The sequence below is a fragment of the Caretta caretta genome, chromosome 7 (assembly GCF_965140235.1).
Source record: "Caretta caretta isolate rCarCar2 chromosome 7, rCarCar1.hap1, whole genome shotgun sequence".
In the NCBI taxonomy this organism is placed as follows: domain Eukaryota; kingdom Metazoa; phylum Chordata; order Testudines; family Cheloniidae; genus Caretta; species Caretta caretta.
The window spans coordinates 46,956,510-46,978,161 of NC_134212.1; the positions used below are offsets into that span (position 1 = coordinate 46,956,510).

The window sequence follows — 21,652 nt, forward strand, 5'->3', positions numbered from 1 at the left end:
CCCATCCAGAGGGGGGAGAGAGGGGACCGCTGCCAGGCAGATGTGGCCCCTGCTTCCCCAGAGGATGCTGTGAGGCCCTCCATCATTCCAGCTTCAGGGGCTGGGACAGTGGACCCCCCCCCCCACACACACACACACTGGCATGGGGAGCCAGGGGGACTCTGATGCCATGAGCCAAGCGGGCGCGTGGAGGTGAGACACATGCCGCCTTGCATCGGGTGGGCTTTGCTCATTCATGTCCCCACCAGGCGTGGGGTGCACTGTAGCATGGGTCCATCAAACCCACCCTGATTCCAGGGGCAGGGAGAGAGCTGGAGCCATCACAGCGTGTATCCGATCAGAGGGGTAAAAGTTGCTCATCTGATAGAGCCGAGATGAGGATCCCACCAGCCTGGATGCCAGCCTCCCAAGAGTCTCCCAGGGCATTCGAGTCTGGTGAGTTACCCACCTCCTGCCAGGAGAAGTCGGGGGAGGAGGGGATTTGTTCTCTTACTAAAGGAGAATGGCAGGGTGAGGCCCGATCTTGCAGGCCCTCGGCAAGGGATCCGACCCTTCTTTGTAGACAGTTTCACATAATTTGTGTCCCAAATGTGTTATGGGATTAGGAGCAGATTACCGGCGGGGGTGGTGGAGAGATCTGGAGGCAAAGGAGGTGCATTTACCACTGGGGCTTGGAAGGGGGCCACTGAGCGGGCACAGACACGGGCTTTGCCCTAGGCCAGGGTTAGATGAGAAACTAGCTAGTAATGTCGGTTGGAGGGATATTTTAAAGACCTGTCTATGCCGGCGAGAGCCCTAGTGTAGACAGTTATACTAGTAAAACAATTGCTTTGGCTGGTATAGGATACTTCATCTGGGGAACTGGTTTGAGCATTCTTCTGTTGTGGAAAGCTGCGTCTCCCCTGGGAGGGCTAGCTGCTGGAGCTGTGTAGCTATACCCGCAAACCCTTTCCAGTGTAGACTAGGTCCTTCAGAGTGAGGCAGACTGCTCTTGCACCAGTGTTTTGTGAGGGGGAGCTAGGTGCTCTCCTCTGGTGCTTTTCATCCAGTGATCTCAAAGCCCTTTGAAAGGATGGTAAAGGCTCGTAGTCCCCATGTTACTGATGGGGAAACTGAGTCACAGAGTGACTTAGAATCATAGAACTGTAGGGCTGGAAGGCACCTTGAGAGCTCATCAAGTCCAGCCCCCTAGTCAGTGGCAGCGCTGGGAATAGATCTCCTAGGGCCCAGGCAGGTTCCCTGGCCACTGGACCAGGTTGTGCCCAGGAGTGGTCTGGGGGGCATGGAAGGAGAGCAGAGAGAAAGGGATCTGTAATACTGAGCATGCTGTTTATAGAGCAGGGGGGTGGGTTTTGAATGGCCCAGGCTTTGGCTGTGGTCGCCCCCATTCCATGTCCTCTCTGCAGGGCGCATGGCGGGAGGGTCCTGCTGCCCAGCCTAGGGGAGCTGCTGGAGAATGCTCCTAGCAAGCCAGTTCTAAACTGTGACCTGAGGATTGGCAGCAGCTCCTAAGCATCGCACTGCTCCTGTCCAGGAACCAGAACCTGCCACGTGCCTGGCCGGTCCAAAGCCAAACAGCTGGCTTCGAAGGCCAGCCGCGAGCTGCTCGCGAATGAGCTCTGGGTTAGCAATCGCTAATGGGGGCCAATGGGTGAAGGAGACTCTGTGCTCAAAGGCAGACACTCCATCACAAGCCCAAGGGGAAGCTTCCTAAATCACTGATTTACCCACCTCTCCTGGGGCTGGATTTGTGCCCATTTGTCCCTCCCCAGTTCCTGCAGAGAGGCCAGCGCTCAACACAGCCCTCCTGGTCCCCTCTCTTAAGCTGACCAGACAGCAAGTGTGAAAAATTGGGACAGAGGGTGGGGGGTAATAGGCTTCTGTACAAGAAAAAGCCTCAAATATTGGGACTGTTCTCATAAAATGGGGACATCTTGTCACCCTACCCTCTCTCCCAGAGGGCCGGGCTGCCCTTAGCCCATTGTTCATTGCCTACTGTGGCCCTCCAGGCCTGCAGTTTTGTGGAGCCCCCTGGAACCCCCACACCAAATTCCTTGCCAGGCTCCAGCCCTGCTGTGCGCTGCCCTGCTGGGATCGGCCACCATGCCCTCTGCTGCCGGAGCCCATGGGAGAGACGCCACTCAGCATGGGTGTGGGACTCAGATGGGTGACATCCGGACAACAGGGGCTTGATCTACCCCCAGGCTCATGCTGGTGGAGAGTTTGCCAGCAGGGGAGGGGCCCCACAGGCAGGTGCTGGGCTGGGGTGGCTGGGGAGGGGGCTTTGGGGGGCACTAGAGGAAATGGAAGCTGCCCTCCCTGGTATAATCCCCAAGGGAAGTGGCCTGCCCTGGGTGAGAATACTGTGGGGAAGAGAGGCCCTGGCAGGTGAAGGGAGTGCACTGCGCTCTGTGGATGCACGAGGCTTGATGGAGCACATGTAGCATACCCAAGCTCGCTCTTTAGCTGGCTTGATCAAAACTCACTTGAGTAGCCACAGTGGGGGAGCTGCGGCAGGCTGGGCTAGCTGTTGGCGTGTGTGCCAAGATCCAGGGTGGGGCTGTGTTCAGGAAGCGACGGCGCTGCAGTGGGACTGGAGGAAGCTTTGAGCTAGGGAGCCGGAACGCTCAGGTCTATCTACACCAGGGCACAAGCCATGGGGCCTCCCGGGGTGCTCCCTCCGGCTGAAGGCAGGTTAGAGAACCAAGCCTCTGCCCTCCTCCCCAGTCCAATTCTGCTTGGCCTGGCAGCTTCAGCGGGCACCGGCGTCGCCCCTACTAAGGGGGTGCTGTGGGAAGTGAGGCGCCGGGAGCTGCTACTCCCTGGGCTGGGCTCATGTGGGTAAATGAGGGGGGTCGCCCAGCAGGGCCCTCAATGCAGCAGCTCCCCCAGCACTGAGTTCGGCCGGGGGGAGGAGGCCCAGCTGCCTTTGCTCCAGTTCACCCCCCGCCCCCACCTCCCAGTGAAAGAGGAGTTCTTTGCTTTGCACAAAGGGCCGGCTCCCCCAGCGCTAGATGGCCATTCGGGCCCAGGGAGCTCAGGGAGGAACCAAGGCTTCTGAGTGGCCTGCTGCACACGGCTGGTGCAGGGGGACGGGGTGCAGGGCCACGGTCCTGGCCTGGCCTATCCTGTTTGGAGCCATGTGTGCCCCCTGAGGTAGAAGGAGCAGCCCATGGATTTCCCCCAGTTGTTCTCTGCCCAGTGCTCATGGTGCCAACTCCCCGCAAAGGCCAAGGAGCCATGGGCCCAAATGTCTAGCTGTTCTGGACACACTGAGCCCTGGTAACAGAGCCAACCCATTCACACTGGCCAGTCACCACGAGCTTGGACCAGCTCCTAAGCTATCCCCCATCCGTGCTGACCCACTACCTCTAGCTCTCTGAGCTACCCCATCCCCTCACATATACCCCACTTTGCACTGACCCAGAACCTCCAGCCCAGCCAGCCCCCAAGCTACCGCTTCCCCCGGCATACACCCCATTCTGTGCTGATCCAGCATCCCAGCCCAGCCAGCCTCCCCGAGCTACCTCCCCGCATACACCCCACTCCGCGCTGACCCAGCTCCCTGAGCTAGCCCCGTGCATACACCCCACTCTGCACTGACCCAGCATCCCAGCCCCCCGCATGCACCCCACTCCATGCTGCCCCAGCACTCCAGCCCAGCCAGCCCCCTAAGCTACTCCATCCCCCCACATATACACTCCACTCTGTGCTGACCCAGCCCCCTGAGCTACCCCATCGCACCAGTTCTCAAAGCGCTGTCTGTACCAGCCTGTCACCCCAGAACTTACACTGCCCTTTCCAAACCACCGTTATCATTGCCCCAGCCCCAGCCTCCCTCCATACTCCCTGAGCTAACCTCAGAGTCACTGCCAAGCTCAGTCTCCAAGCCAACCTATGACGGGTTACCCCCCACTCCGGGGTGCCACCTGGTGTTCTGGGTACCACTGAGCCCATCTGTTCCAGCAGCCTGGGCTCCCTTACACTGTCCTGCTCAGCCAGGCCCTCAAGCCTCCTCCAGCATACACACAGGTAGGGACACACCCAACTGCAGAAAGACACCGACACTGAAATCAGCTCTGTATGGGAAGACTCAGCTAGGGAATTGCCCAGCACTCAAGTGCACACCTCCTCTGGGCTGCAAACCCAAAATTGTATTGTACTGTGCTGCACAGAGAGCTGTAGAATCATAGAATATCAGGGTTGGAAGGGACCCCAGAAGGTCATCTAGTCCAACCCCCTGCTCGAAGCAGGACCAATTCCCAATTAAATCATCCCAGCCAGGGCTTTGTCAAGCCTGACCTTAAAAACCTCTAAGGAAGGAGATTCTACCACCTCCCTAGGTAACGCATTCCAGTGTTTCACCACCCTCTTAGTGAAAAAGTTTTTCCTAATATCCAATCTAAACCTCCCCCACTGCAACTTGAGCTGTACAGCATAAGCTTATTGAAATTCACCTCCTCCCTTAATGTGGAAGAAGATATGCACAGCTTCACCCACCCCCAAGTTCTAAATTCCACAAACTGGGTTTAGAGAAAACAAAAACAAGTTTATTAACTACAGAAGATTGATTTTAAGTGATTGCTAGGGATAGCAAACAGACCAACACAAATTACCCAGCAAATAAAACAAACACCGCAATGTAAGTTTAAGACACTAAAGAAACTGGTCACAAGTAGTAATTTCTCACCCTAAATGTTGTTTTAGGCATTTCTTTCACAGGCCAGACACTTTTTCCAGCTTTCCCACCGCTCCTGAGCCCAAAATGGGAAGGGTTAATTTCTGGCAGACTCCTGAGGGGTGTGGAGTACCAGTGCCTCCTTGGCCTGCTCTCTGAGACCACCTGCGCTGAGTGGTTATGTGGATTTACAGCCCCACAGGTGCAGGGAATGTGTTTGATCCTTAATTTAGAAAGTCCCCTCGGGGAGCCAAAAGGTGCCGTGTTTAAAGAAAAAATCAAAGCTATGGAAACTGGGGAGCAGGGAAGTGCGACCAGACCCTGTGCTAGGGAGGGCACAGCTGGGAGCTTGGGGCCGAAGCTGGCTCAGCTCAAGATGGTGATGGGGGAGGCAGGGTTGTTAGAAGAAATCAAAACTGGGTGTGGGAAGAAACTACCAAATACAGCAGCAATAAAGCTGGAACGAGGCTGTGGGGAGAGCCATGCCCTGAATTCACCACCATAGGAGCATAGCAACTGCCAGATGGGATCTGAACCATCTAGCCCAGTGTCCTGTCTCTCCTAGAGGAAAGTGCAGGAGACCTCCTCGTCCTGTGTATTTAGAGACTGGCTTAAGCCCTTACGTAGGAGGTTTAATAGGTGTCGCAAAATATATATTCTCATTATTTGTGATAACTTGGGATCTGGTTATCCATGTAAGTGTCCAATCCCCTTTTTAGTCTTGCTAAATTAGTGAAGCCCCTGTGACTTCCTGTGGCAATGGGTTCCCCTGGCTAATTGCATGCTGTGTGGAAAAGGTATATCCATTGATTGGTTTTGAATTTCCCACCTTTCAGTTTCATTGAACATCGCCAGGCTCTTCTGTCCTGAGGCAGAGAGGACAGAAGCTCCCGCTCTTCCTCCTCCATTCCAGTCATTATTTTATAGACGTTTATCTTGTCTCCTCTTATTTGTCTCCTTTCACTTCCACTGGAAAACCAGATAAATGTCTCCGGGAATTGGGGCAGGATATGGGACTTGTGGTCGAGGTCCCTGTTCCAATCTAGCTTGAGTGTTTACTGATGAGGAGCCTGAAGCAAGGTTTAATTAGGCCCTAACGGTGATACAATACTTGGTAGGTGACTCTAATGTTGTGCGGTGGGCGGCAAAGGACCCAACATGGTCACCTCCTGAACACAATAGGTTGTGGCCCCATGTTATGACTGCCTGGCCGTCTGTGTGGGAGAAGCGGCTGGTCCCAGGCCAGTTCTTAATGGAGAGGTATCCACAGCACAAAGCAAAGCAATGGGCACAATTTGCCCCCTCAATGGCAATCTCAGTGGAGAAGCCATGGGCAGCGATGGAGCCTGCTTTGTTCTCAAACTCTCTCCAGCTCTGGAATGAGGCCCTCGCTGGGGAGGGGGTTACCCATGCCTGGACAGGACTGATCCGCTCCTGCTAGTGGCTGCTGGTTTCTGGCAGCCAGACATTCTCTCTGCCCTCCTTGCTGGTGGCCAGCAAGTCTGTAGCCCTGCACTGGGGCAGTGGAAGAGAGGGCTGTTGTAGCACTGAGAAGGCTCTCCTAGCTTGGCTTGCGATTCTTCCCCAAGCCTCACCCTATAGTGTCACCTCTAGCATCTCGCCTCTCTCTGTTGGCTTGAAGAACAGGAATTGCCAAGTTGCTCCTAACCTTGGGACCCCGCACGAGCAGAAAGGTGAGGTGCTCATGTCATCCCCCAGGGTCATTCGGGGTTAGAGTCACTTGCAAGACATTCTCATTGCTCACTTGCAACGCTTCTCAATTTTGCTCCCCTCCTTTCTCCGCACAGGGAAGAAGATCCACTTGGGAAAAAGATGGGGGTGGTGACATTTCCTGCTAGGAGACACTGACAACTTGTTCCTGCTTCCCCGGTGCTGGAGATCTCAGAGTAGCCCTGAGGCACAATGGCAGACAGAACTGGGCTTAATGCTACTCAGGGGCTAGACACTTCCTCTCTACCAGAGGTGTCCCAATTCCAGGAGGCCATTGGCCTTTTCTTCATGGTCCTGCTGAACCTCATAGCCCTGGTTGCCAATGTGGCAGTGATGGTGGTCATCCTCAAGACCCCTCTGCTGAGGAAGTTCATCTTTGTCTGCCACCTTTGCCTGGTGGATCTGTTGTCCGCCATCTTCCTGATGCCACTGGGGATCATTTCCAGCTCCTCTTGCTTCAACAGGGTGATCTACAGCATCGCAGAGTGCCAGACCTTAATCTTCTTGAACATCTGCTTCATCAGCGCCTCCATTCTCACCATCTCGGTCATCAGCGTGGAGAGATATTACTACATCGTTCACCCCATGCGGTATGAGGTCAAGATGACCGTTGGGCTGGCGGTCACAGTGGTGGTCTTCATCTGGATTAAGTCGATCCTGATCACAGTTTTGGCATTAGTGGGGTGGCCTCAAGACAACGGGGCCACAAGTGCCAGTAAATGCACTGTGTCCTGGAGCCCTGGGGCCCACAAGAAGGTCTTTGTCATTGTCTTCAGCACCCTCTGCTTCTTCCTGCCTACCTTGGTCATCTTTGTTGTCTATTGCAGCATCTACAAAGTGGCCCGGATTGCCTCCTTGCAGCATGTACCCATCCCGTCTTGGACCGCTGCCCCGCGGCAGCGATCGGAGTCTATTAACAGCCAAGTCACTATCATTACTACCAGAAACCTGCCTCCAAGGCTGTCCCCAGAGCGGATGTTTGGAGGAGGAAAAGCTGCCATGACTGTGGTCCTCATTGTGGGTCAATTCTTGTGCTGCTGGTTGCCATTCTTCTCCTTCCATTTATTCTGCTCCATTAACTCTGTCAGCCCGGGCAGGGGCCATGGGGAGACAGTTGTCACCTGGCTTGCCTACTCTTCCTTCGCTATCAACCCTTTTTTCTATGGGTTACTGAACCGTCAGATACGGGAAGAGCTGTCTAGGCTGGGACGGAGCTGCCTCAACAGACCCTTGAGCCAGGAGCTCTGTGTCTCCAGCCCGGAGGGTTCCGTACAGGAGAACTTCCTTCAGTTCCTACAGAGGACCAGCTGCACGCTGGAGACCCGATCCAGTTATGTCAACTCCAGCCCCAGGAACACTTTGGACCAGACCATGACGGGCTTCAGAATTCCAGGCCAAATCCCAGAAGAAACCAACTGAGGAAGCATAGTGGGTTGGGGTCAACTTCATTTCCCTGCTCTCCATATCCTGGCCTTCGCTAGGAGAAGGATAGAAGCAGGGTTTCAGCTAATCCGAAGGACTCACCAACCCTTTTTTGACCTGGGGGGGTCGGGGTTATGGCTTTGGAAGAATTTTCCTTCATCTAGAGTAAATCCAGTGAAAGGCTATTTCTGTGGCTTGGGCCGGAAATGTTGGGCCAGCCAGGTATCATGGATGGGAGCCAAAGAGGGAGAAAGCAAGAAGGCAGGGAGCTGGAAAAGGACAAAGGCGCTCACTAGAACTAATTCTCTTCCTCTCCCAGCGTTTTCCCTGACACTGACATGTCACGAGCACCAAACTCCAGCTGCAGCATCTGAGCCATCAGGGAGGTTCTGCTTTTGCTTAGTCTTCTGGATAAATAGATCTTTTGATGGAGGTCCAGGGAGATCAAGTGATATGCCAGAGGTCACTAGTGCGTCAGTGCCTCGGTTGTGGGGGATGGAGGTAGGAGGACTTCAGGCCCCTTCTATTTCTGCATCCTTTGTTCAGACCACTAGGCAACACTGCCTCCCTCTGGTTTAGGGCTCAGCCGTTCCAGGAATGAGGGCTAGCTGGGCAGCAGTAAATTGCCTTAATTGTGAGGGATGGGCCCTTTTAAAAAAGGGTTTGGGTTACTTCTCTGGACTCACCCTTGTGCCGGCTCATGGGATCAGAGAACAGGCCATTGATAAGGAAGCCAGACTGCAGCGTTTATCGACCCACTGAGGTATTTAGATAGCAGCCCCTCGTTCTGCAGGAGCAGAGCTTTGCTCCACAGTGATCGCTCCCAAGCTATTGCCCTCTGGGAAGGCAGGTGAAACTGACACCCAAAGCTGTGACAGGAGCCAAGTGACGGCAGTGGGTGGTAGGTGCCGGCCTGCCTTAAGACTCCTGCAGGGCCAGACGGCCTAATCCAAAGCGAAGGCAGCTCCTTCAATGGCTGGCTGTGACAAATGCAGGTTGGCAGGGAGAAACGAAGAGAGTGAGATGCTATTCCATGGCATGTGGGCCAAATTAATCCGTGGGGCAACACCGCTGATTTCAGGGGTGGCAAAAGAGCTAGCATGCTTTAGGTGCTATAGAAACAATAGCAGGGGATGATAACAAAGGCCGTAATACCACGACTCCCCTGATTGCATTCACGTTACACACCAGCAGTTCATTGAGCTCCCTGTCTCAGGTGGGGAGGGGGCATTTCAGGAGACCCTTCACGTGTTTCTCTGCAGAGACAGCAAGCAGTAAATGTGAAGGGCCAGATCCCCAAAGGTATTTAGGCTCTTAACTTTGGTTGAAATCAATGGGATTTAGGAGCCTAAATACCTTTTGAGGCTCTGCACCTAGGTGTCCTTTATTGGGTGTCTTCCTCACCCCACCTAGCTTCAGAGGCATTTGTAATTATTTTTTAAGCGACCGCTAATGTCTTTTCAACAGGTGTATTTCAACAGCTGTCTATTAATAGAGGCAAAGGAAGCACCAGGCTAAGAAGCTTTGTTTGTTTTGAAGAAGAGGCAGAGTCCCCTTTTCCTCTCCTCCCGGCACAGTGTGGGAAGGTGCCTCTTCCTTTACTGGGATTGCCAAAGGGGCATTAGCCACCCACTCCCCCTAGAACTTTTCCTCCCCCACCCTCCCAGCCCTAGCAGGTTGGGGCTTTTTCCCCATCCATAAGCAAATTGGCTCCATTTGCAAGGTTGTATTTTAACCCCCGTCCCTGGCAGTTCAAGCTGCTCCCTGGAAATCAAAGCCTCATCCTTCCTGCCTGGTTCGGTACATCTCGTTACTCAGAAAGCGCCTGGAACAAGAGCTTCACTGGCAACTGCCCGAGGGATGCACAAGGCAGATCAGCCTCCCTCTCACGCTCGGGGCTTTGTGTCAGCAAACACAGCAGCTATGTCTCAACGCAGCTGTGCAGTGCCACGAGGCCAGTTTAACAGGCGCTTTGCTGATCAGATCTAACCGACCCTCCTTTCTGGGTGAGAGCTGGGGGGGAAGGCATCTCCCGCACTGGGGGGTGTCCGAGATGCTGCAAGATGTCCAAGATGCTCTGGGAAAGGTGGGACCCGACAGGCTTGGTGGTGCAAGGGACTCAGCCTTGGTAAGAGGAGGACAGAACTACTAACCAACTTCATGGAAGGCTCATTCATCCATGTTCTTAAAGCACGTTGCAATCCCTAGGCCTTATCCACACTCAACGCTGGCAGTGGTTTAGCTAAAGCCAGTTAAACTGGTGCAAATCCCTCTGTGGACACTTTTAAATGGGTTTGGCAGGGGGAGAGGCTTCTGTCAATGTATCGTTGTGATCTGTCACAGAGATCACAACTATCTTAGGGTCACACTTTGTGTGAAACCAAAAATACAATTAGAATTAAAGACTCCTGAGGAAAGAGTGATTATGCTGCCAGCTCTCCTCACCTCCCTCCGCAATCCAGACCCCTGTTGCTTCCCCCTGTCAGTATCTGTGCCACTTCACAGTGACTTTGCACTCATAACATGGTGAATCCAGGCCTAGAACATCTGATAACTAAGCAAGGGGTAACAGACAACATCATGCCATAATGGGCATTTCCCGGCTCTATTTCCTAGAGATTCTAGTCTCCCATTTCTGAGTGAGACGAAGCTGTAAAAATAATCACAGAACTGAGTTTGGGCCTTATGTTAGAGCCTCCTGGTGAGTCATTTCTGCCACCAATTCCCTGTGTCTAGCCACCCGAAGATATTCTCCCCACTAAGTACTTTCCACAGGTTTGTGTTTCACAGAGTCCCTTTATTATTGACAAATAAGCAAGCTGGTAGCAGGGCCTGAGTGAGGAAAGATATCAGTGTCTTAAGGGCCTAACTGTCTCCTACTGCTTCAGTTGACTGCCTGGTCTCCTCCAGTGGGTTCAGGGAAGCAGCAGAAACAGGAAGCTCCCTGAGAAGCTGGTGTTAATCAGTCCAGGCTCCTGGGGGTGCTAGAGAAGTACATAAGAGGGGGATGACTCATCCCCCTGCATCATTCAGCCCTTTCTGTGATCGCACCAGCCAGTCTGCGGCACTGGGCCGAAAGAAGCCAGGAGCCTTTCCATGCCTTCGACCTAGTACAGATGAGCAAAAGTTATCTTCACTTTCCTTTTGCAGCCCCCTCTGCTCTCTCCAAGCGCTCCAGCCAGCTCCTTCTTCCCCTCCCATTTAGTGTCAGCACAGTTGGCGTTTCTTGGTACAACATGGGGAAACATGGTGAGCTAGGTGTACACTTTCCTAGACAAGCACAACAGAAAGCATCCCCAGGCTGACACCAAGCCTAGGGTCACAGTGCAAGGGTCCCTTATCTGGTTCATCGTGGGAAAGCAGCTCTGTCTTCTCCCCACTTGTGGACTTCCCCTCTTTTCCGTGGGTGCTCGACCCCACCTCTGCCTCCGGCCCCACCCCCACTCTACCCCTTCCATGCGGCCCCGCCCCTGCGCTGCCTCTTCCCAGCCCTGTCCTGCCTCCGTTCCAATCCGTTCCCCAAAGTCCCCGCCCCAACTCCGCCCCCTCCCTGCCCCTATTCCAACTCCTTCCCTAAATCCCAACCCCGGCCCCGCCTCCTCCCCTGAGCGCACCACGTTCCCATTCCTCCCCCTCCCTCCCAGCACTCTGCCAAACAGTTTGGCAGAGGCCGGGGGAAACGCTGGGAGGTAGGTAGAGGAGTGGGGATGCGGTACGCTCGGGGAGGGGGGAAGGAGAAGGAGGAGGCGGGGCAGAGGGGAGCTTGGCTGCCAGTAGGTGCAGAGCACTCACTAACTTTTCCCCGTGGGTGCTCCAGCCCCAGAGCACCCACGGAGTTGGCGCCTATGCACAGGGCGTGGGAGACGTTTTGTCGATACGCTGGAAGGGGTGGACTTTTTCTTATGACTGAGCTGGAGGCCCAGGTCCCCACAGCAACCAAGCCAGGTTGGGAGTTTGGTAAACCCAACCTCAGCGAGGAAGAGCTGAGGCAGTCAGGGCTGGCCTTACCATGAGGCAAACTGAGGCGGCCGCCTCAGGTGCCAGACTGGGCCGGGGGGGACACACCACTAGGACCCAGAGTGTAGAAAATTGTGTCTGCTGCTGGTGCACATGTATTCTCTCTGCTCTAGATGCACAGAGCTCGTGGAGTGCTGTGCTGGAGGAAGGAGGGCACAAGAGACATAACAGGCAGGCAGGAGAAAAGGTGAGAGGGAACAGCAGAAAGCAGCAGGAGCTGCAGGGAGAGAGAGGAGGAGGAGCCTCTTATGTACCTCTCTAGCACCCCCAGAAGCCTAGACTGATTAACACCAGCTTCTCAGGGAGCTTCCTGTTTCTGCTGCTTCCCTGAACCCACTGGAGACCAGGCAGTCAACTGAAGCAGTAGGAGCCAGTTAGGCCCTTAAGACGCTGATATCTTCCCTCACTCAGGCCCTGCTACCAGCTTGCTTATTTTTCCCCTTCAACTGAGTGTTGAGAGCCACTACAGCCGGCACAGAACAGCAGTCATGAGTGTAAAAAGAAAACGCCCCTCTGGGGCAGCATTCAGAAAAAGAAAGAAAGCAAAGGAAGCTTTTCTATCGAAGCAGGAAGGAGCTCTCCTGAGATACATAGACACAAATGTTCATGGTGAGCCTTCCGGCCTCAGTGAGGATGTGAGTGGTGAGGAGATGCCTGATTTTCCAGTTAGTTAGAGTGCAGGTGACCTGGCAGCTACTGCAGCATCCCTATCTTCATCTCAAATGGACATAAGCCTGCACATTCCTGAAGAAAAGTGTAGATCGGAGAAGAGTGTGGTGGAGGCGCAAGAAACAGCTGCTGCTGAGTTCCTTGAGTCTAGATGATCCAGGATTGTAGACCCACTTGAGCAGTAGCCTGAGGGACTTCCTTGTACTGCATGGACCAAAGCAAGTGAAAAACTTCATGTTCCCCAAAGACAATGAAAATAGAAGTTTCCATCCAACACATTACTGGTGTGAAATCCCCAATGGTGACAAAGTGGAGAGGCCATGGCTTATGTACTCAAAAATCCAGAATGCTGCATACTGTTTTTGTTGCAAACTCTTCCAGTTTAATGTTCCAGCCACATGGGGTTCGACAGGAGCAAAGGACTGGAAAAATCTGGCTAGAAATCTGGCATGCCATGAGAAGGCAGCAAATTGCCAGAGAGCATTCCATAGGTGGAAAGAGCTTGAGATGAGACTAAGGTTAAAGGCCACCATAGATGATCAACATCAAGAGAAGATTGCATCAGAGTCTCTTTACTGGCAAAATGTTCTGAAAAGGCTCATTGCCATTGTGAGAATGCTTGCTACCCAAAACCTAGCACTGCCTGGCACTTCAGATCAGCTGTATGTGCCAAACTAGGGAAACTCCCTTAAAATTGTGGAGCTGATGGCTGAGTTTGATGCTGTACTCCAGGAGCATCTAAGAGTCACTGCGCAAGAAATGTACACACACCACTACCTTGGAAAAACAATTCAAAATGAGATCATACAGTTACTGGCAACAAAAGTGAAACAGAAGATTGTGGCAGAGCCGAAGTCAGCAAGATATTACTCTGTTATTCTGGACTGCACACCTGACATCAGCCATATGGAACGAATGACTTTAATGGTGTGTCTTATAACAACAACAGAACCTAGTGAAAATGTCCCTGCAGTGGTGACTGTCAGAGAGCATTTTCTAGAATTTATTGACATTGATGATACTACAGGAGCTGGTATGACAAATGTGCTTTTAAAAAGCTGGAAGATATGGGAATTGCGATAGCTGACATGAGAGGTCAGGGCTACAATAATGGTGCCAACATGAGAGGAAAGAACAGAGGAGCGCAGACATGGATCCGAGAGTTAAACCCTCGAGCTTTTTTTGTCCCATGCATTTGTCTCATTCATTGAACTTGGTGGTCAGTGATGCAGCATCAGCTTCTAGTGCGGCTGCTGAACTTTTAAATGTAATTCAAAACATCTGTGTATTTTTCTCTGCATCAACTCATCAATGGCAAATTTTGAAGCAACATCTGGGAACATCCTCTCTGACACTGAAACCACTGAGTGCCACATGATGGGAAAGTTGAGTGGACGAGATAAAGCCTATCAAACACCAAATAGGGAAGATAGATGATACCATAGTTGCCATTATGGAGGATAATGCTGTCACAGGAACTGTTCGTGGGAGAACAGAGGCAGAGGGAAATGGAATCCCCAGAAACATACAGAACTTCAAATTTCTGTGTGGCTTAGTGTGGTGGCATGATATACTGTTTGAAATAAATGTTGTAAGCAAGAGACTCCAAGGTGTTGACCTTGATATATCTGGAACAATGGAACAACTGGACAAAGCAAAGTCATACCTACAGTCTTACCAGTCAGATAAGGGATTTCAAAACGTTCTGAAGAGTGCACAGAAGTTGGCAGAGGAACTTGACACTGAAGCTATTTCCCCACCCATTCAACAATACAAGAGTCACCGAAGAAGAAGACATTTTGATTACGAGGCACGGGATAACCCCATAAGAGACCCCAAACAACAATTCAAAGTTGAATTCTTTAACCAGAGGCTAGATTGTGCAATACAGTCAGTTGAAGAACATTTCATGCAGCTCAAGGAACACAGCAGTATATTTGGGATGTTGTATGATATTCCAAAACTCCTCACTATACCTGAAGAAGACCCACACCAGCAATGCAGGGCACTAGAGACAGTGTTGACACATGATGACATGCATGATATTGATGTGAGTGATTTAGGTGTTGAACTGAAAGCCCTTTCAAGATACACTTCAGCAGTATCAACTCCAAAGGCTGTTCAGGAATATATGTGCACAAATAAGATGACCACGCTCTTTCCAAAGGCTTTTGTAGCTCTGCGCATACTTCTAACACTTCCTGTAACAGTTGCCAGTGGAGAACGCAGCTTCTCCAAGCTGAAGTTAATAAAAACACATCTACACTTCACAAGGACATAGGAGAGGCTGGTTGGCCTTGCAACCATCTCAATAGAGCATGAGCTGGCCCAGACTGTAGACCTTCAGCAGGAAGCAGTTCAAATCTTTGCAACCAAGAAGGCACGGAAAGCACCACTTGGATTATTCAAACAGACAAAAATGCCAGTGTTTACTATGCAGACAAGAAAAGTAACATTTGCTGTTCAGGCGTTTGAAAGTTAAGTGTAACTTAAAATTTTTGAACAAGGCATTTTAAGTTGTTAGTTCTCCTTTATTGGGGTAGGTAGCAGAGCAGTACCATGAGAGGAGTAGAACAGGAAGAAGGCAGATTTGAGACCTTTCAAAGTTTTGGTCCAAGCGAGGGGGCATGGGGGCATCATTTGAGCTCCCCCCCTCAGGTGCCAAAATGTTGTGGGCCAGCCCTGGAGGCAGTGGCTAGCCTGAAAGCCAGACTGGATAGGCGACACTGCTATGGGTGTTCATCGCTCTGTACTCATGTGTGTCACAGCTTCTCTGGGAATTTATTTTCACAATGCCCCGGGAGACGAGCGGGTGTTAGCCTGTCTTACAGAGAGGGAACTGAGGCGGTGCAAGATTAACATCACAGTGTCCGCTAAATTGGATGCCCAATTGGAGACAGCCAGGACCTGATATTTCAGAGTCCTTAGCATTGTCTAGCACTTTCTATGTTCCTACCACAGCTCCTGCTGCCTTCAGTGGCAGCTCTGAGTGCTCTGCATTGCTGCAAAGCAATCCCAGGCTCTCAAGTTGGGAGCCCAGGAAATGAAGTGCATATAGTTAGTGACCACCTGTGAAAAGTCTAAGCTAAGTGAATTGCTTAGCATCACATAGGGACCCTATTCTCCAGGGTAGCATTCACCTACCACAACCATGAGACCTTCCGTTCTCTTCCTCCAGGCCTTAGCTTCACGGGTGGTGGGAACACAGGCCGGGGGAGACTGAGTCTCCCCAAACAGCCAGGCATGGCCCTGCCCACGCTTTTCCCCCTGACCCCCTCCTGCTTCCCGCTCTTCCCCCATGGCCTGGAGTAGGACAGTCCAGCCTGGGGCTGGGGACTCAGGGTGGCTGGGGCCACACCACCCACCTGGCACTCTGGGGCTGGGGATGCTGGGGCCGCGCTGCCTGCCCAGTGCTCCGGGGCTAGGAGTGCTCGTATGGGCTGGGGCGTGGGAGGGGCGGGCGTGGGAGGGGCAGCTGTGTGGAGGGGGGGGAGGACACAGGGACTAGCCTCCCCAATTCGGCAGTTCATGCACTGCCCATGATTTGCTTCATTCACGGCACACCTTCTGCAGCAAACACAGGTGAAGTTCTACAGACAGTGGCTGGCTGCTGTACGCTACCCTGATTCATCCCCAGAATGAATCCATCCTGTGCACTGAATGAGGCAGTGTTCGGGGGGGGGGGGGGAGGGGGAGGGAAACGGTACAGGCTCGTGTCATTAAAGCCTGTCAGAAGGCACATGCCCAAGGGGGCCAAATTAAGGTTGGATGGGCAGGCTTCATTCAGCATCCACTCCGTTACCCCTGCAGCGTGTATCTCCATAGTAACTCCCCTGCCTTACTCTGAGTTTACACCAGTACAGCAGAGATCGGTGGCTGGCCTACTTACTATTAATTGCTCAGGGAGCTGGAGGGCCCTGCAATTGCTAGCTAATTACCCAGCAGACAGGATATTTACCAAACACAGCCCACATGGTTACCATGGCAGGAAAGAGAAGTTTCCACATGCTCTGGGAGATAACTCTACATTGGGACCCTCCTCAGCTTCACGGCCACACCTGCTATGGCATTTACATGGGATCTGCTTTCAGCCTCTAACAAGGAATGGTTTCAGAGTGGTAGCCGTATTAGTCTGTATCCAGTGTTTTCCCCAGGAATTGAAATTAGGCGGGTGTTTGAATTTATGGAGGGCGGGGGAGAGGATCAGGGCCTATGAGGGGTGAGACCGTGAGAGTGAAGGTGAGCTGTATGGCACCATACAAAAAACTGAAAAATGTTTCATGACCATTTTATTAGATTTAACTCCTGTTTTAAAATCATCACTCAAATGAAAGTTGGCTACTCAAGCCTTCTATGAAGCAATATGTCTACATCCTTCTTGGTTTCTTGTTATAATTTTGCACAACTCTGTTAATAAACTTCTTGAATGCAATGCATTCATCTTTGGTGGCTTCTCGTGTGTCCAGAACTTCCATTCCTTCACTTGATATGCTCATTAGTTCATTCACATGATCAGGCAGAAGGCGACTTCTTTCAGAACACAAAATTCTATTCAATGATGAAAAAGAACGCTCAGCCGTAGCTGTTGTGATTGGGAGTAGCAAGAGATGAATCCTACTTCTTTCATCCCAGGAAACAAAGCACAAAGATCAGGTAGAGCCACTAGTGATGTTAAAAAAGAAGTTGAAGTCAAATCTTCATTCATTCGTCGTATAATATTCCACTCTGTGTTCAAATTCTCTATTCTGTCCTGAGCACATGGCAGCCCCCTTGCTGGTAGTGCCTCACTCCACTCAACTATTGATGTTTTATAGAACAGGGATCTGTAAAAGCTACGTGGAGGTTGAGTAGAATCTAGAAGTCGCTGTTGTAGATTTTTAAGAATCAAGTCTGTGTACTTTTTCAGTTGCCTTAACAAACACTTCTTGTCCTCTTCACTTAAGGATTCAATATAAATGCCTTCATTAGTCAACTTCTGGCCTGAAGTCTTTGCTTAGGGTTCTTCCAGTATGTTTTCAATGGATAGATCTCTGATTGATCCAAATGTAGCTTCTAGACAAAAATCTGTTGTAGCAGATGCCTGGATGGCATTGTTTAATGACGCAAGTGGTTTCAACAGTAGACTTACAAGAGAGAGACTGGCAATAGTCTTCTCTGAACATAGTAGCAAAAATAATCCACCAGCCTCACTACTTAGATCCATCCCATCTTGGTAGATACTTTCCAAAGCCAGTAATAACGGCTGGAGTAATTTTAAGACAACAGCCAAGGATCGCTCATGAGAAAGCCAGCGGGTTTTCCCAGGTTGGACTAATTTGAACTTCAGTCCCAGTATGTCTTCTATATTTTCCAAGATATTCAGTCTTTTTGAACTCTTGCTGAAAAAAGGACATAACGAAGACATTAAATTTATAGCTTTTTCAATGTCTTTTGAAGAGTCTGCAGCTCATACTAGCGCTAGCTGGAGTAGATGGCCTCTACAGTGTGTATTGGAGAGATTGGGGTTACACTTTTCTCTGAACAAAGCTTGTACTCCGCCATGCCTTCCAGAGAAGTTTGCAGCTCCATCAAATGCACAAGCAGCCATCTGTTTGTGGTCCAATTGACAAGCATTTAACTCTTCTAAGATGTGGGTTGTCACAGATGGAGCCAATGTGTCTTCTATAACTTGAATATCTAGAAATGCATCTACTGGCCTACCATTGACATCAAGATAACATACACAATGACTTAATACTTGATGCCCATTTGCATTGGTGCATTCATCAGCCATATATGCAAATTTTTTGAATGTGGCGAGAGAGTTCTTCACTTTTTCAACTGTTAAGTCTTTCACTGTTGCATCACATACGTCTAGCCAGTCAGTTGAGTTCCTTGCAGAAAGACAGTGAGCATTTGCTGGTCTTGTTTGGAACCAGTGTTCAACTTCAGGATGAACAAGTGACAATGCACTTAACATTGGCCTCCAGTTTGTAGTGTGTGATATCTTTTGCTTAAATAGAAAGTAGGATGCCACAGCTGTGTTTGTCCGCATGAACTGGGTTGTGTCTCCAGCATTCTTAACAGCCTCATTAACACCCACCGGTGTTGTCCTTGGTCAGTGGAGACTCAGAGTTCCGAGGTGCTTTCACACGAGTTCACCTCCCAGGTGGAGGACAAGAAGGCACCTTGCTCGTTCCTCCAGCTGCTCACTGTTCGTTCTGGCCGCTGTTGTTCATTGTGCCACCGTTCACTCCATGGTTCTGTTGCCAGTGGCCCTGCGCCGTCACCTTCTGCTGCCACCTGCCGCTGTGAGCTCTGCGAGTTGGTCTCTTGAGGTTCCAGCAGCTCTCAGTGATTTCAGCTGAGCTCTCCGTGGGGGAACCTCGCTGCTAGTGCAGTCTGGGCTGTCTCTTCCGCAGAAACACTGTCCCCCAGCAGGTCTAAGCACTTAGACCTGATTATCAGTGATTTCAGCTGTAGTGGTCACTTAACAGAACAAAGACTATCTATGGAGCCTAATCAGCTCTGTCTTTAAACAGTGGAGAGGGACAGGTCCCCACCCTCTCTCTTGATGCCCTCAATCAGCACAGGCTAAGTACAGTTCTACTGCCCTTTACTCATACAATAAGAACAACAACATTTCATTACCCTCCCCCCCGTCCCCCCCCCGTCCCCCCCCCCGCATTCAAGTGATTTGTAACCCAACCCCAGCCAGAATCTATCACTTGGACAACACAGCTCTGTTTGCTGGATACCTAGGTAGATTAGGTGTGAATGTAAATACAATCTGGCCCTGAAGCCTTTCCCTCCAGCCCCAGCTCATCACTAGCTGTCAGGGAGAGCTCATTTAGACTTTGCTTACAAATCATAATTTGAAATTATTAGGTTGGCCAACATCCCCCTCATGTTATTCTCCCAGGGGATCCTGCCCATCAGTTCCCTGAGGGAGTCAAAGTCTGCTTTTCTGAAGTCCAGGGTCCATATTCTGCTGCTCTCCTTTCTTCCTTGTGTCAGGATCCTGAACTCGACCATCTCATGGTCACTGCCTCCCAGGTTCCCATCCACTTTTGCTTCCCCTACTAATTCTTCCCAGTTTGTGAGCAGCAGGTCAAGAAGAGCTCTGCCCCTAGTTGGTTCCTCCAGCACTTGCACCAGGAAATTGTCCCCTACACTTTCCAAAAACTTCCTGGATTGTCTGTGCACCGCTGTATTGCTCTTCCAGCAGATATCAGGGTGATTGAAGTCTCCCATGAGAACCAGAGCCTGCGATCTAGTAACTTCCGTTACTTGCCGGAAGAAAGCCTTGTCCACCTCATCCCCCTGGTCTGGTGGTCTATAGCAGACTCCCACCACGACATCACCCTTGTTGCTCACACTTCTAAACTTAATCCAGAGACTCTCAGGTTTTTCTGCAGTTTCATACCGGAGCTCTTAGAAAGTCATACTGCTCTCTTACGTACAATGCAACTCCCCCACCTTTTCTGCCCTGCCTGTCCTTCCTGAACAGTTTTTATCCATCCATGACAGTACTCCAGTCATGTGAGTTATCCCACCAAGTCTCTGTTATTCCAATCACATCATAATTCCTTGACTGTGCCATGACTTCCAGTTCTCCCTGCTTGTTTCCCAGGCTTCTTCCATTTGTGTGTAGGCACTTAAGATAACTCGCTGATCGTCCCACTTTCTCAATATGAGGCAGGAGCCCTCCCCTCTTGCGCTCTCCTGCTCGTGCTTCCTCCCAGTATCCCACTTCCCCACTTACCTCAGGGCTTTGGTCTCCTTCCCCCGGTGAACCTAGTTTAAACCCCTCCTCACTAGGTTAGCCAGCCTGCTTGCGAAGATGCTCTTCCCTCTCTTCGTTGGGTAGAGCCCGTCTCTGCCTAGCGCTCCTCCTTCTTGGAACACCATCCCATGGTCAAAGAATCCAAAGCCTTCTCTCCGACACCACCTGCGTAGCCATTCGTTGACTTCCATGATTCGATGGTCTCTACCCAGGCCTTTTCCTTCCACAGGGAGGATGGACGAGAATACCATTTAAGCCTCAAACTCCTTTATCCTTCTTCCCAGAGCCACGTAGTCTGTGCAGTGATCTGCTCAAGGTCATTCTTGGCAGTATCATTGGTGCCCATGTGGAGAAGCAGGAAGGGGTAGCAATCCAAGGGCTTGATGGGTCTCGGCAGTCTCTCTGTCACATCATGAATCCTAGCTCCTGGCAAGCAGCAGACTTCTTGGTTTTCCCAGTCGGGGCGGCAGATAGATGATTCAGTCCCCCTGTGGAGGGTGTCCCCGACCACCACCACTCGCCTCCTTCTCTTGGGAGCGGCAGTCATGGAACCCCCATCCCTAGGACAGTGCATCTCATGCCTTCCAATCGGTGGAGTCTCCTTCTGCTCCCTTCCCTCAGATGTATCATCTAGTCCACTCTCCGCATTCGTACCTGTGGAGAGAACATGAAAACGGTTGCTTATTTGTATCTGCATTGCTGGTACATGGACGCTCCCTTTTCTTCTTCTGGAGGTCACATGCTGCCAAATTTCTTCACCGTCCTCCTGTCCCCGGTGCGCAGCCTGCTCTGAATCTTCAGAACATTGTGCCTGTAGAAGCATATCTTGACATCTGTCCAGGAAATCTTCAGTTTCTCTTATGAAACGCAGGGTCGATACTTGTTTCTCCAGACCTTGAACCTTCTCTTCCAATATGGAGACCAGCTTGCACTTTGTACAGACAAAGTCGCTTCTGCCCTGTGGAACAAAGACAAACATGGCACATCCTGTGCAGGTCACAACAGCTGAGGCTCCTGGGGTTCCCCTCCCCCAACCCCCGCCCTAACCTGCCCCAGCCCTGCCACCAGTTCTGGGAGGGGGCAGCAAGCCACTCCACGTGCTGGCAGTCAGACCCCGCCCCAGGCCCAGTGTCCCTGTTGTAACTAAGCACTCCAGGCAGGAAGCAGAGCTGTTTCCCTGGCTGCAAGCCTCAAACACGGGGCTGCCTGCCAGCCACGCAAGGAGCCACGCGCACCCCCCTAGAGTGCTGCACATGCTCCTGATAAGGCAGCTGCATTCTCCCTCTTATCTGCTGGCTGCTCGCCCCCGCATCTCCATCACACACAGGCCGTCTGCACAGTCCTAGCGCCTGGCCCTGCTCCAGCCCCCG

At 51.6% G+C, this 21,652-nt stretch overlaps 2 protein-coding genes across 2 annotated transcripts in view; both read left to right on the forward strand.

Annotated features, from left to right (window-relative positions):
• The first annotated feature begins 240 nt into the window (after positions 1 to 240).
• Positions 241 to 21,652, forward strand: part of ABHD14A (abhydrolase domain containing 14A) — an 83,147-nt gene continuing 61,735 nt past the window's right edge. Inside the window, exon 1 of the mRNA XM_048857670.2 lies at positions 241 to 435. Within this exon, the coding sequence (XP_048713627.1) occupies positions 375 to 435 (61 nt within the window). The 5' untranslated portion in view covers positions 241 to 374. The remainder of the gene's footprint in view (positions 436 to 21,652) is intronic.
• On the forward strand, positions 359 to 10,684 carry GPR62 (G protein-coupled receptor 62). The gene is made up of 2 exons (XM_048857668.2): positions 359 to 435; positions 6,487 to 10,684. Exon 2 carries the CDS (start codon positions 6,602 to 6,604, stop codon positions 7,826 to 7,828), a length of 1,227 nt encoding a protein of 408 aa, XP_048713625.1. The 5' UTR covers positions 359 to 435; positions 6,487 to 6,601; the 3' UTR covers positions 7,829 to 10,684.

Bases quoted from the DNA above. Each gene is read 5' to 3' on its own strand.
- GPR62 (XM_048857668.2), top strand. From the start codon at position 6,602: ATGGCAGACAGAACTGGGCTTAATGCTACTCAGGGGCTAGACACTTCC.